General features: G+C 35.0%; 1 protein-coding gene across 1 annotated transcript; it reads right to left on the minus strand.

The window, feature by feature from the left end:
* Positions 1-248: 248 nt before the first annotated feature.
* Positions 249-9,864, minus strand: LOC145568702 (conserved oligomeric Golgi complex subunit 2-like). The gene is made up of 12 exons (XM_081628123.1): positions 9,196-9,864; positions 7,484-7,690; positions 6,077-6,413; positions 5,622-5,783; positions 5,417-5,516; positions 5,111-5,326; positions 4,913-5,021; positions 4,221-4,421; positions 1,577-1,681; positions 1,074-1,199; positions 852-986; positions 249-520 (listed from the first exon to the last, which is right to left on the minus strand). Exons 1-12 carry the CDS (start codon positions 9,676-9,678, stop codon positions 407-409), a joined length of 2,295 nt encoding a protein of 764 aa, XP_081484249.1. The 5' UTR covers positions 9,679-9,864; the 3' UTR covers positions 249-406.
* Positions 9,865-14,738: the final 4,874 nt, after the last annotated feature.

Consider the following 14,738-nt stretch of genomic DNA (forward strand, 5'->3'; position numbering starts at 1 on the left):
AAATAAGATGGTTAAAATCCACAACATTACTTTAGACTTTCTCAAATCCCATGCCTACCAATATATGCATATATTGCTAAATGCTTTGAATTCTTATTAAAATACTCCTTTGTACGGAAATTTTATCCATAGTTTAAATATGCTGGTTAGTTCTTACATGGCCGTGATTGATAATAGATCATATCTACAAATTTCGTCATGAGGTGCTTCTCTTCCAGATGAAGCAAAATCTTGAGCGACTACATCTCCACAGAAAAAAATTCAGAGCCTGCTGCTATTATATTATATAAACACGGTGTGAACTTACATGGTAAATCACCTCTTAAAAAAATAAAAAATATAAACAAAAATTAGAAGGAAAGTATGAACTATAGAAGATTGCTACAATCACAAACTAAACATGAGGCTAAAAGACTATCGTGCTTTGCTTTTCTGCAGGCGCCACACACTGCCACAATGCCTGGTAATCTTTGATCTTCGCTGCATCAACTCCAATGGTAGCCAGATTACGTCCATATTCCTGAAAATTTCAATATAAATATATAGATAAACAGGTTACATACATAGAATGTCTAGTTTTTTGACGCTACAGGATTCAGGTAGGTGCTGGTTATTACTAAGTTTTTCTACTCAAAAATCATCATCAAAGAATCCAATCCTCTACCTCAAGGTTAGAGCTCAATTGAAGTGAGCCCCACCTTTTCCCCTCTTCTACAAGTATATCTTTAGTATTTATTGGCGTAACATGAATGCAGACACTACAAAAGAAATCATTTTGGTAAATTACCGAAGCAAGAGGAATTTTTTATTCTCATATAATATAGAGAAAAGAAAACTAGAAAAGAAAGCACCTGTATATCGAGGAACAGCTGCATGCAAATTTTATCTGTATTAGATACATTATGGTCTGACACATCCGAGCTTGCTCCAGTTCGCCTTTGTGCACCTTGACGTAGTCTCTGCAGCGAACTTTCTGTTTTTCGTGCCTGAGGAATTACAATAATTCAGTCATAACTTATTAATGGTAAAGGAATTTAAAAACGTGTTTCTTGTATGCCAGTTATCATACATACCACATTAACTAGTTCAGAGACCAAGTCATTATAACTCTTGGTGATCTCTAACGAAGCACCTTGTATGAGTTCATGTTTTGTTGCATCATCCAGAAATGTAGCAGCTCTGTCTCCTTCCAAGAAAGCCTGCGAGGTACATGTTTAATTCACTAGATACCTCTTTACAAATTTAGAGAAGGGAGGGGTAAAGTATTCAGATTTATAGAGCATGTAAAGGCGTTTCCATGTTTACATTAAAAGGCAAGACAACTCTATTAAATGACCTCAAAACACTAAAAAAGATAGAAATCAGAACAAAACAATGCAAGTGTTGTTCTTCATTCTAAAAACTGGAGAGATGTTAGTATATGTAGTAGAAGATTTGAAGCCACTTTGAAATAATTGGATCGAAAAATTGAAATAATCACCAACAAGGCTATTTCAGAAGCCATAGTCTTGTGAATTAGCAGAGGCAGGTGGAAGCCAATCAAATTCTTTTCTAATAAAAATTCAAGAATGCTAACCTTGAGAGGGTGAAGAATCGCTGAGACATATGGAGAATGATGGATAGGCAGAGGTTTGTTAGTCAGCCTATATGTTGCGGAAATTCCCTTTAGTTGAAGCAGGGCCTGAATTCAAAAGATCCATTAGTAAACAGTTCAAAACACTGTGACTAAGCATCTCAATTTACTCCCACCCATCCTTCAGCCATAGAGAATTTAGAAATGTAAGGCACTATGATTCACTATGAATCAATATTTACATGTGTTATGCTATGTAACAATTCAAATCCCAAATCATTTACTTTCTTCAGCTACTCATGCTATAAAGCTGAAAGCAAGGATCAAGACATAAGCATATACATGTCTATCATCATATTGATTGTAGTAACTCGATACTTAGCCAAATAAGACAGCAAAACTGACAATAATGCTGATTTGAATCATTTGATTCGTCAATATAGTTTGACAGATCATTACTTGGAATATGGGGGTAACTTATTTGGATTAAATCCAAAGTCAAATCTTATCCAGACAGTTTTGGATTGGATATTTATTACATCAGATTGGATTAGACTCAAATTTTTTTAATAAAAAAATTGGATTTGTGGATCAGATCAGATCGGAAAAAAACAGCTGAATTGATATAGAATCATCTGTACATTTTGTAATATGCTGATGATTATATATGTTAACTCTTAAGTTGATTATGAGGTCAATATTTGGCCTTGTAGAAAATGTCCATGAGCCATTGGAAACCCACCCCTCAAATAAAAGAAAAATAAATATTTTTTTGGAAACTCTCTTTGGTGCTAGATTTTTATTTTTCTCAATGGTAAACAACAAAAAATAAAATTATCTTTAGTAATCAACTATTATTGTTACTAATTCAGTGGTGACATTAATGACATTAATCCACAAGTATAAGCCTAACCCTAGTTAATTGAAGGCAAAATGACTAATATATCTTTAAAAATGAGTTTTTCCTCCAAAAGTCAGTTACCCCTTTCCCTCCTAAACGAAATTCCCAATCCCCATTTATATATATATATATATATATATATATATATATATATATATATATATATATATATATATATATATATATATATATATATATATATATATATATATATTGCTCCTAACTTCTTCAACCCACAGATTTTCATGGTTTATTTTTAAAAAGATTTCAGAGTTTAAGAATTCATGAAGAAATTCCGGCATTGTTGTAGTAGTTCATCTCTTAACCGTATGAGCAATGTGCATCCCTAAACACTTACCAATTCCTAGGCCAATTTCCTAACCTGCGCCTTCTTCCTCATTTCATATATACCATTTTTTTCCTTTTGTTTTTCTAGTTGTAGCGAAGTATTACTTCTGCTAGTGCTCTGTAAAATGGGGTCTTTTGAGGAGAGAGAAAGTGAGCATGGATCCTTGTCCATTTGTACATCTAACCGTCGGTAACCTTGCGCTGAAATTAAAGTTCAGGTACTAGTAAAACCAGCACGCACTGTAATCCACCCAACATCCTCCCCATGTTTTCGTAAAATCAAATTCAAAGGTTTTACCGTTCAAACCGTTGTTATCCCCTACAATCCGACAGAATACCAGCGTTTCGGACAGCACCATCCACGAAACCTCTTTCATCGGCCGCCGCAACTTTCCATTTAAGCAGGGATGATCTGAATAATAAACTCACCGGAAAATCGATTTTTGTCAGTAAATTGTTTTTGAAGATTTCAATCTTTACTGAAAGAACAGGGGCAACTTGTGGGGTGAAAAACTCCGGAAGATTGTTAGGGAAAGTAATTAAACAGGGGCAAATTGTTTTTGTCAGTACCGTTGGATCTCTAAGGGGCGGAATCAAGGGATGTGGTTTTGCAATGGTTTTATTCAGTGAATGTAATTAGACACAAATGGTTGGCTGTTTTAAATAGGGGCATTTCAAGCATTTCCCTTTTCCCTCCCTTTTAAAACACTAACCACAGTTCATAAATCATTTAATTGCTTAACTATTGTCACCACTGAATTAGTAGTAACACTAATAGTTGATCACCAAAGATAATTTGATATTTTGCTGTTTACCATTGAGAAAAATAAAAAACTTAAAGAGCACCAAAGAGAATTTCCCATATTTAAAAAAATAAATAAATAAATAAAAAATAAATAAAAAAAAGGATCCAAACTACCAAGTCCATAATCATTGGATCAGATTGGACTTGAATCCAAAACAGACATTATTTCAGATTTGGATTGGAATATAGCCATGTTCAAAACAAATGAACATTCACCCTCACTCTAGAAACAATCATGATTACGCTTTCTGACATGATTTATTCTTGGTTGCCATCTGTACATGTATTAATCCAGAAAGTTCCTGGGTAGTGTTAGGTTTGAAGAAAAAAAGCTTTAGTATAAAGCAAATAAATGATGTAATGTCCTGAAAAATAAATTTCCTTTCAACCACACAACCTATATAACCAGAGAACACAAGCTGAAAGGACCTATATGGGAGTCAGGTAAGTAATAAAAATAACAGTGAACAGCATCTAGCCAACACGCTGTCCAAACTATTGCCAAGTTGCCAACCAAACTATTATACTGGTTTTATATATATTCATTTAAACTGATGCTTATGTTCACAATATTAACCAATAATTTAGCTCACCTCAACAGACTTCTCAACCAGCATATCTACTATGGATTTTATCACTGAAGGGACCATATTCTCCAAAGACTTCGCACTTTGCAATATGCTCTGTTTGACAGTATCCATCACTTCAGTAGGACACGAAGAAAGAATCTCCATAACATGTCCAATGTAGTTGCCACAAACCTCATCCACAAGGATCTTTACATCATGAATAATCTGAAAAGCAATTCAGCTTAATTTAATACACGACTCAACTGAAATCAAGACAGACAGAATCCCTAAATGCTTATGTGTACATCATCTACATGATAGCCAAAAAGTGAGACTGAGAGACATATAATAAACATTAAAGGCTTAACTCTTAACAACCATGATCAAGGAACACTGCAGGTAGCACTAGAAAGAGTAGCAGAAATAGCCATAAGTTTGATCCATCTTTATAGTCTCCTCACCCCTTACCCACCCCCACCCCCCCCCCCCCCCCCCCGCCCAAACACACACACACACAGTAAGTTACGCAGAAATGAAATAGAGAAGTGTTCAAAAGCAAGTAGCAGACGTGCGCTAGTCGTGCCGCTGATTTGCAGTCACTGGTATGCTACTAGAAGTTCTGAAGCACAATTCATATAAACAAATTCCATTATTAATATTATAAACCAAAACCATTCGGAAAATAAGCAAGAACCAGATGCAAAAGGCATTCATACATATAGAAGATCTTCAGGCCCAGCAGAGATCGCCCATTCAGCTCCAGGGTTTGCATTTGCATGACCCATTTGCCGAGCATTGAGTCCGTGTGACAACCAGCTGGAATACCTGTTTAATAATTTTGTCAACCAATCATTCATGAAGCAGAGATTAATGTTCAAAGGAAATTCAAAATTAGCAATTTTTCTTAGTACGACCTTGAAAGAAGTTGCAATGACAGACGAAGAAACTTGTCTGAGCAAGACAGGACAAGTACATCTTCACCCCAACAAGATCTCAAACTCTCCAACAGAGTTATACTTTGTTTCAAAACCAAAGCTGGAAAATTTTCAACCTCATGACGTGAACCTTGTGCCACTACCAAGCTCGGTGTTACAAGTACAGAATCTAAAGCCCCGGCTATTTCTTGAAACCTATAATCATTGAATTCCATCACTTAGTTCCATTAACCAAGAAATAACTCATTCTCTAAATTTTATAGATACCAAGGTTACATATGATACCTCAACGAGAAGTAAACCCCAAGATTCCATTGCTTCATGAAGTCAACATATACAGGCTCTGTTCTAAATTTAGACACGGCATATCTGGATGTGCAGTAACCTTAACAACATAACTTAATGATTAAACCTTGAACACAAAAGGTAAAAGTTCTTTTCAAATGCAAGTATACATAGCAAGTTGCTATTTATTATCATTAAATCCTACCTTCCAAATGAGACAAAAACTCTAAACTCGATTTATAATTTTTCAAAAATTCTGTAGGCCTTCCAGGTGAAAAAGCCCCAGGCTTTCCTTTCTGAATTGCTGAATATACCTCTCTGAGGATCGAATTGGCCAGAAAGTTAAAAACATGAAATCCTGAATCCTCTGCAGAACAAAGACAACAAGAGCAATTTATCAGCACCCATATAATTGGGAGGAAAAAAAAAAAACCACCATGACTTCAGATAATGTCCGAATGCTAAGTAATATGTACTAGAAATAGTACAATGAGGAGAAAGCATAGAATTTGCATGGGAAATTTGCTCATTATAGCCCAAGAGGTAGGGGTGGAGGCAGCAGTTCAATAAAAACTAATCTACAAGATGTAATATCAGCTTGCTAAGTAATCTATGTGGTACATCAAATCAAAGAGTAGGTTGTTCCATAATCTACCATACCTCTTGAAGAGATTCTCAGCAAAAATGTACAATCTTTCTCAATACACTGTTTTATTTCTCGGAAATCAGCCTCAAGTTCATCAACAGAAGCCACACCATTTAACCCTGAAGAACCATTAGGAATGATTTTCTCTATCAGAGGAGCAACAATGGTTGAGCGGAAAATCTCTTCAGCATTGCTAGTACTGTCAATGGCAGCATATGCACGTAAACAATTGTATATGGCATTTTCATCTCGGTGCTCTAGACCATCTAAAAAGCAATGCCCCAAGCTTGCATCTAATAAATGGCTAGCACTTTGAAATCTCTTCTCAACGTTCTGGATAAAAGGTAGGTCCTGTACTGCCATAATGGACGAACAAAGTGAGCGGATATATTTATTATCTATAGCACAAACCCATACATGAGAAAGTTGCAAACTACTACGTAATATATTGAAGTAAATTAAGCTCATTGATACAATTAAGAAACAAACCTCCATCCTCAGCCAGTGTTTAAAATTTAATATTTTTCATGGCCCTCGAGTTGCCAATATATCATGTTAAATTTTTTATTAGCAATTCAGCATTGTTATTTGCAGAAAAGCCGTTACATACCAAAAAAAAATTTTGGAGTACAGGTTATTGATTTAATATCAGTGAAAGCAACTAAATGGTCCTCATCAAACAAAATAAAACCTTCTTTTGAGGTAAATTTAATTTTAGATGGAGCTCCCGTAAACACAGTTCTGGGAGAGAACTTATGCCAGGACCAGCTCATACCCTCACAAAACAGGAATGCCAAACAGATTAATTTAGGAAGTAAACAATACTCAGGCAAAGGAGTCGTTTAATTTAGGCAAGTAGGATTAAATGCTTCCTCTGCTGGCGCTATTTTTATAAAAAATAAAATTAAAAAAAAAAAAAAAGAAAGAAAAAAAAGCACTAATATAATGTCTAAAGTCAAATCGCTTTACTCTAATGGTTTTGGAATACATATATATATAAGACTTCATGGAGTGACAAATAAAAACAAAAAACAAAGTATTTGTAACACATGCCCCTGTTCTTTAGAAGCAAAACATGATAAGAAATCTACGCTTCATTATATTACAGGCTTTCACCCATAAGCCACCTAATATGCTATTTACAATTTATTTAGATAAATATTATATAGATTTGTTCACACCAAAGGCATTCAAGAGAACGAGTACCCCACAAAGATCAAATTTAAGACAATTGTGTTTAACAACTCTTTTCCTAATCTTCTTTGATTTAATCCTCATTATATTAAGGGGTGGAAAGAGGAAGCATCAGGCCAAGAAAAAGCAAAATTAATAGGAAATTTAAAAGGTTATTCATCCAACCGACAAGATAAAGAGTTGGTTGGATGAATAAAGGACAAGACAAAGGGAAGAGAGTATAAGACCTTTGCATGAGCCATATAGAACTTCAATCTGTTCATTTCACTAGCAATTCTCTCCAAAAGCATGCTCTGAGTCTCTCTTACATTTGATTCATTCTCAGATTGTTGCAAAGATATCCCGTTACTTAGATGACTCTTCTCTGACGCATTCATGTCACCATTTGACCAATCAGCAGGAACACTAGGTAGCTCCTTTATTAACTTCTCAACCTAATAACAGCAAATGGATCATATCAAAAGTTTAGCCAAAGTGAAATGAAACATGCACAACCATAATGACAAACCAAAAAAAAGTCTTTGCCCCTTTTTTTTCCTTACAAATTTTATTAATCCCTTTAAACAAAAAATTATTTCACATTTTGTATCAGTCTTCAAGGCACACCTTTACCATGAATAGTTAATAAGCATTATAAAAAGAAGTGAACACACATCGAAACAATCTAAAAAGACCTGAGGTAATGATCTTCGACTCAAGCTAATTTAAGTTATATTTTTAACAAGCGAAAGAATTATAAACAAGTTTTGAAATTTTGGTTAATAAACAAGCTTGAACATGAAATGAAGTATACTTATCCATGTAAGTTGACAACCAACAACCGAGTTGTTTATATGTGTTCACAAAGACCTCAACTAGTTAAGTTTACATGTAATCTAGGATGCATGAGAACGGGTTCAGAGATCAAGTTCAAACATACACAGAATGGACATGTTAAAACATCAATACAAAGTTAGGGGTCATGGGGATGACAAAATAAATCGCAAATATTATAAAAAATTGAATTTGATAATATGATTAATTAATCACTTAAAATTGGTAAAGAAAGAAAGGCTAGTGCCACAGACTCGACCCAAGCAACAGTGAAGAAAGAAAGGGGGAGAAGTTTCAAGGAAGAGAGAGGGAGCTTAGAATTACGTATATGAGTAAACAAACAAGCAAAATCCTTTTATTTTCATTACAAGATTGTTTGGTTGTGCAGGCTTTGTAGCAAATAACTCGTTCATTCATGTTCAACAATTTAATTTTCATATAAATGCTTGTTTCGTTGTTTAACAAGATTTATATAAATACATTTAGAATCAAATATAAATAAATACCAATTTAAATTATATATCAATCAATCAAAGCCTCAATCCCATAAGTAAGATCGGCTACATGAACCAAAAATATTTATTCCGGTAGTCATCGACATAAATCTTCCTCCTCCATCCCTTACGATCCAATGCCTAATCCTCATGCAAATCCATATACTCCATATCCTTCCTAACCTCTTCTAACCAAGTCATTTTCGGTCACCAAACATAAATTATTATATAACCAAACATAAATTATTACCCGTTTAAATTATATAACCACATATAAATTATTACCAATTAAATTATATAATCCTTTAATCAATATAAATTTCACCATGCATAAAACATCAAAAACTAATTTAACTAAAATAAAAGAGAATAACTAAAAAGGTCAGAATTCCAAAGATGAGCAATGATCAAAGAATGGACACTTCCATTGCCACTCCATTGAAAATAAAACATCTAAAATTATCAGACTAAACATCTAAAATTATCAAACTACAAGTCTTATCACAGTTCATATCCAACTATCGAAATCAACAATCAAGTAATTTTCAAGTAGTCCATAATTTCCGCATAATGTAGATATGTCAATGAAATTGCAAGCCAATAGCAAAACGCAATGAACCAAAATCAGGTACCTTAGAAACAACATGAAAAGTGTCAAGCAACAATTCGAGAACTTCCCTAGCATTAGCAGCCTCAGCTCTCTGATTCAACCCATTCTGAAGCGAGACAAGAGAATCTTGAACACAATCCCTAAACGCAGCAATCTTCTCCCTAAGATCAGACAATGGTGCGCGCATTCTAGCAACAGAAGAATCAACATCAACAAGATTAGTACTAAGATTGACGAAATCATTGTAATCCCTATTGATAAGATCAACGAGCTGATGCTTGAGCGAAGAAAGATGAGCATGAAGCTGAGATCGAAGAGTGTCGAAGGGTACGAAGGTTCGGAGGTCAGAGATGTAGGATTCGGAGTCGAAATCGGGAGAGAGAAAGAGGTCTTTCTTGAACCATAGAGGGCTTGAATCGTCGATTGGGTCGCCGAAGAGGTCGGCGTGTGAGCGTGGTGGTTGTGTTAGCGGTGGTTGCGCCGACGCCAGATCTGCCGACGCCATTGTTGCTGGTGTTTACAGATTTGCAGTTACAAGTATGAGCAAAAATCGATCAACAGTTCAAATTTATCAGCAAATATACCAATTGAAACATCAAATTGAATAAAAAGATAAGAGAGGAACAGGGGAGTGGGAAAAAAGAGGGTAGAGAGGAGAGCGAAAATTAATGGGCTAAAGTTTTTTTTTCGGTTCGGATCGATTTATGAACACCCCTAGTCGTGGCGATTTTGAAATCGTATTCAAGGCACGTTCACATACTTGATATTTATTTGATGACGTAGGAACATGTTAGGCTTTGAATAATTAATTCCAAATTATATCATGATAGGTTTTGATTGGAATTTGTTATTTGGTTGATGTTGATGATTGAATTATGAAGCATGGATTATTTGTGATGGATTGGTGATTGAAAATAATTTACTTTTATTATTGGCATGATTGAGAGCATGTTTAATTAAACTAAATGTTTAATTTGATTTTGAGTAGTGAAAGAGAATTTTATTATAGTTCGTATAATTTTTATTGATGCTATGAGCATGAGGAAAGAGTTATTTAAGTGTCTAAGGACACGAGGATTAAATTACATTGCGGTGTCTATGTGCACTTAAGGTGTTTCTAACAACGAGGGATAGGATTTGCGGCGTATTATGCGTTTAAGGTATCTTTGACACCGAGGTAGATTAAAAATGATTCCACATTAAAATTTATGTGGTCACTAATTATTCAAGAATTACTTTGGTATGATTGATTGTTTGTATAATTATAATGTTTGGTTATTGATATGGTTTGTGAGTCATCACCAAGTAAAATAATATGTAAATAACGTAAAGTAAAAGAGATTATGCATCAAAACTCTTGGAACGTATATACCTTGAGTATGAACATATGGGGGGGGGGGGGCGGGGAAGAGTTATGCGACTTTATATTTGACCATAACTTTTACGTACTGGGAGTATAGGACGTTGTATATTCCTTTTTATTATGCGCAGGAGTTCTGCCACTTATGAGTGGTTTCTTTTATAGTGGCACGGTTAGTTCCTGTGTTAGTACCACTTTTATTGGGGCAGGTTAGGGGAAAACTCGTTTGATGCGTAATCAAGCTAAATAAATAATTTATTCATGTAGTGAATGTTCATGTTGTATGTTGTATGTTTGTAAACAGGTACAACAAGATAAGTTGTGTGATTGGTAGGAGTAAAGCATGGTAGTGTGTTTCTTTACGCTTATGTACTCAGCTTTGCTGATTGTATGATTGTATGTTTGTATGTTTGTTTGGCCTTGTCTTTACCTTGGCCCTACAACGACCCATTTCAAATGGCGAGTAGTGAGGACAAGTAGAGAGAAGCTTTTTAGGTGATGAAGCATATTCATGATGGGCATGAGTGAAGAGCAAATCATGCTTAGTTTCCATAAGATTATGATGTGGTTTATCGCTTTAATAATTATTGTATGTTATACTTGTGAGACTAACGCGAAGGGGTTTTTAAGTATTTGTTCGGTTTTAATAAGGGCCTACAATGGTTCCAAGTTGTAGGTTGATTGCGTTTGACTTTGATTTGACTTTACTTTTGTTTGGTTTGACTTTTAAGTTGACTTGTGTTTGAATGGTTTTGAAAAGAGTCTTCCGCTGTGTGTCTTTGATAATTGCCTTAGCCGTTTTCACGGTGGCGGTAATGTCTTAGATTTTCCTAATTCATATTTTTAAAAGAGCAAAACAGGTATTTTAAAGGGAAGGAATTTCCAAGGTCTTACAAAGTGGTATGTGGGAGCTTGGTTGAGATTTTTATTACCACTAAAGCCAAAAATGCGTTTTTAAAGTGTTTTGTTTTAAAGTTGGCCAAGTGCTTATTTAATTAAGTAATTTTAAAAGTGAGTTATTTATTTTATTTTGTTTTAAGAGGACCAAATATTTTATTTATTTATTTTAGGGTCCGAAATTTTTTTTTTTAATGGAGAAGTCCGATTTTTTTTTTTTTTTTTTAGTTAAGACATCCGATTTTTTTTTTTTTTTTTTTTTTTTAATTGGGGTGTCCGAATTTTTTTAAATTGGGGGCCGAGTATAATGGCCTTTTTCGGAGCATATTTTTTAAAATTAAATTTAAAAAGGAGTCAAAAATATTTTTGGTTTGTTCATTTTGTAGGAAAGCAAGGATTGAGGTAAGTATTATGTGTTAAAAGCTTTTAAAAGCATGTTGGTGGGTTTGGGTAGGAAAGAATTTGGGCATATAAGTTAGAAATAATTATGTTCTTGTATAATTAATAATTAGGTAGTGATGTTTAATCTTTGAATTGATTAGAAAGCATGTGATTATATGATTACATATAGATGACATTGTTTGATTGAACATTGAAAATAATTCATGCAAGAACTATATTATTTTTTTGTTTTTCTTTGGGATGGGAATTCTTTTCTAAGCCTTTTCCTTTACAGGATGCCGATCTTTCCTAGCAAACATTCCCAAATTGGTACTCTAGTTAAGAAAAACAACGAACATCCATTTGATTATGTCAAGAAAATCCAGTTCTACTGTTCTCACCTGAGTGATGTCTTAGGAAACAAACTTTATGATCTTCCTGGTCGAGTTCTGCTATTATTGTTCATTTTCTTTCGGATGAACCCCCATACCTTGCTGTCAAAGCAAAGATTTCTATCTAGCGAGGGACTGTAGGCGTCGTTTGAAGTGCGCCTACGTTAAGCATGTGTGAATATGCTTGGCACTCATAGGAAGCGGGAATTGACATATACGATTAGGGACAACGATTAGGGACAAATAAAGTAGGGAGCTGCCAACAAGTTTTTAAAGAACTTGTAAACCGTTCACGAATCATAAAAGTCAACCACGAATAAAGGGACAACAATAGGCAACAACGATTGACCCGTGAAGGTTACACCCCATTCATAATCCATGAGATTACTAACTCTATATGGTTCGGAACCACTAATGGAGGATCGGGGATGATGGTACGAAGTGAGTCATGGAGTCACATTCGCCCGTATTGGCCTCTACTCGATTTTTATTGTAAAAAGTGATTCCTGCGATCTCAAAGGCATGCAAACAAAATATTCAATTCCCTCCAAATCATTATTATGCTAAATTGGATGAATATTAATGCAACATATAATTCTAAAATATTGTAATCACTTTGATTAAATAACAAGATTATAAAGGAACCTAGACCGGTCGTCTAAATTATCTTATTAGTCGTAATTTCCAATTTCATATTCCCTTTAAACATGCAATATGGTGATCATAAAAAATATAATAGAATAAACAATAATATTGGAAGCAATTTAACCATAATATCGTTAGTCAGATCAAATTAATAATAATAAAACCTAATCATGATACTAGCAACAAGAATAAGAATAAGAGTAATTAAGTGATTAATTACTCACTTTCCGTGTTTTCTTGAATTGCTACATCATGAATAAATTGTTAGTAACTTCAATAAAAATAATCAAATTGAAACAATTAAATTAAATAAAAAGTAGAGTTGATTTGGTCTAAATCCTCAGTTAATTATACCTTTCACGCCTTGGTTTAAGGACGGAACCTCGGGTCAAGTATGGACTCCTTGGAGTGCTTAGGGAAAGTATTATGGAAGAATAGGGTGGCTAGGGTTTAGGTTAAAGCAAGAGAGAAAGAGAGAAGAGAATGATTGTTGGTCTAGAGGGAGAGAAAATGATTTTTGGTGCCCCGAACTACAGAAAGGAGGGGGTATTTATAGAGGAAATCAGTAGGGATCACACGAAACCCTAGAAAAGATAAGAGTTGGGGGAAAACCCTATTTAGTACTGTGACACGGTGTGTGTGCCGCGATGCGGTACTGGGCACCGTGTCACGGCATTTTCCACCGTGGCGCGGCAGAGGGCGCCGTGTCACGGTGCATAATCCTGCCCAAAATACGTCTAAATTAATAAGCGGAGAGCACGCAGAAATATCCCGTGTCACGGTATGTGCACCGTGACACGGCATTGGTCCACCATGGCACGATACAATACACCGTGTCGCGGTGTACAATTTTTCCAAAAATGCGTCCAGGTTCATAAGTGCGTGAGAGAAAACACGAAGAAGACATGTGAAAGCACCGTGTCATGGTATGTGTATCGCGACACGGTACAGAATACCATGTCACGGTACAAGGCACCGTGAAACGTCAGCTTTTGCCGCGACGCGGCGTTTTTGCTGTTGCGCGGTAATTCCAGTTTTTTACACGTTTTTAAAACTATGATAACTTTTGATCCATAACTTGGAATAAGACATATAATATATCGTTGGAAAGCTTATCAAGTCTACTTTCTAATCCAAATAAAATCAGGTCTAATTAATTTGTAGGTTTTAAGATATGTCCGTTTTAGTGAAAGGGTGTTTGTTTTGGGCCGAGTTTAGTGTTTTGCTCATATCTTCTTCATTTTAAATCGGAATTGGGCTTATGATATATAGTTGGAAAGCTTATTGAAAGGCCTATCCAACAAAACAGTAATTGGATCAAAATTATAGGGCCACAAAATCAGTTCAACTTGGTTTTGTGATATGGATACGAAAAGTGGAAAGTAAGTTATGGTGTGGGGAAATGTGCTAAGAATTGAGTTGGTTTAATATTGACTGGAAATATGGATTAAACACTCCAAAGATTAGTTACTCAACCCGACCAATAATGGCGATGAAAGGTTGTTCATCATCGGGTTTGGTTTCGGGGAGATACAGAAGCCCCCACTTTGACTGAGTTTGTAGAAACGTCAGTTTTGAAAATGATTGTCAAAGTAGTCTATTGGGACGGAGAATGATTTAAGACGTTCTGCGATCCTAAATCACTCTGTATTCGCCGATACCTGTAGAAAAATGTTAGTTCCACAGATAAAAGAGTAAAGGGATAGAATGCGTATCTGACACCAGTGTATCGGTGACAAATATGTTTGATAGTATCTGACACCAGTGTATCGGTGGTAAATGATTTTAGTAGTTTTCTATGCCTGAAGAAATCCACCGGATGAAGATTGCTGTGATATTTCCCATGCTTGAGGAATGTTGATAGATGATATAATCGCTGACTTCTTCGCC

The sequence above is a fragment of the Chenopodium album genome, chromosome 11, assembly GCF_948465745.1.
Source record: "Chenopodium album chromosome 11, dcCheAlbu1.1, whole genome shotgun sequence".
Taxonomy (NCBI): domain Eukaryota; kingdom Viridiplantae; phylum Streptophyta; class Magnoliopsida; order Caryophyllales; family Amaranthaceae; genus Chenopodium; species Chenopodium album.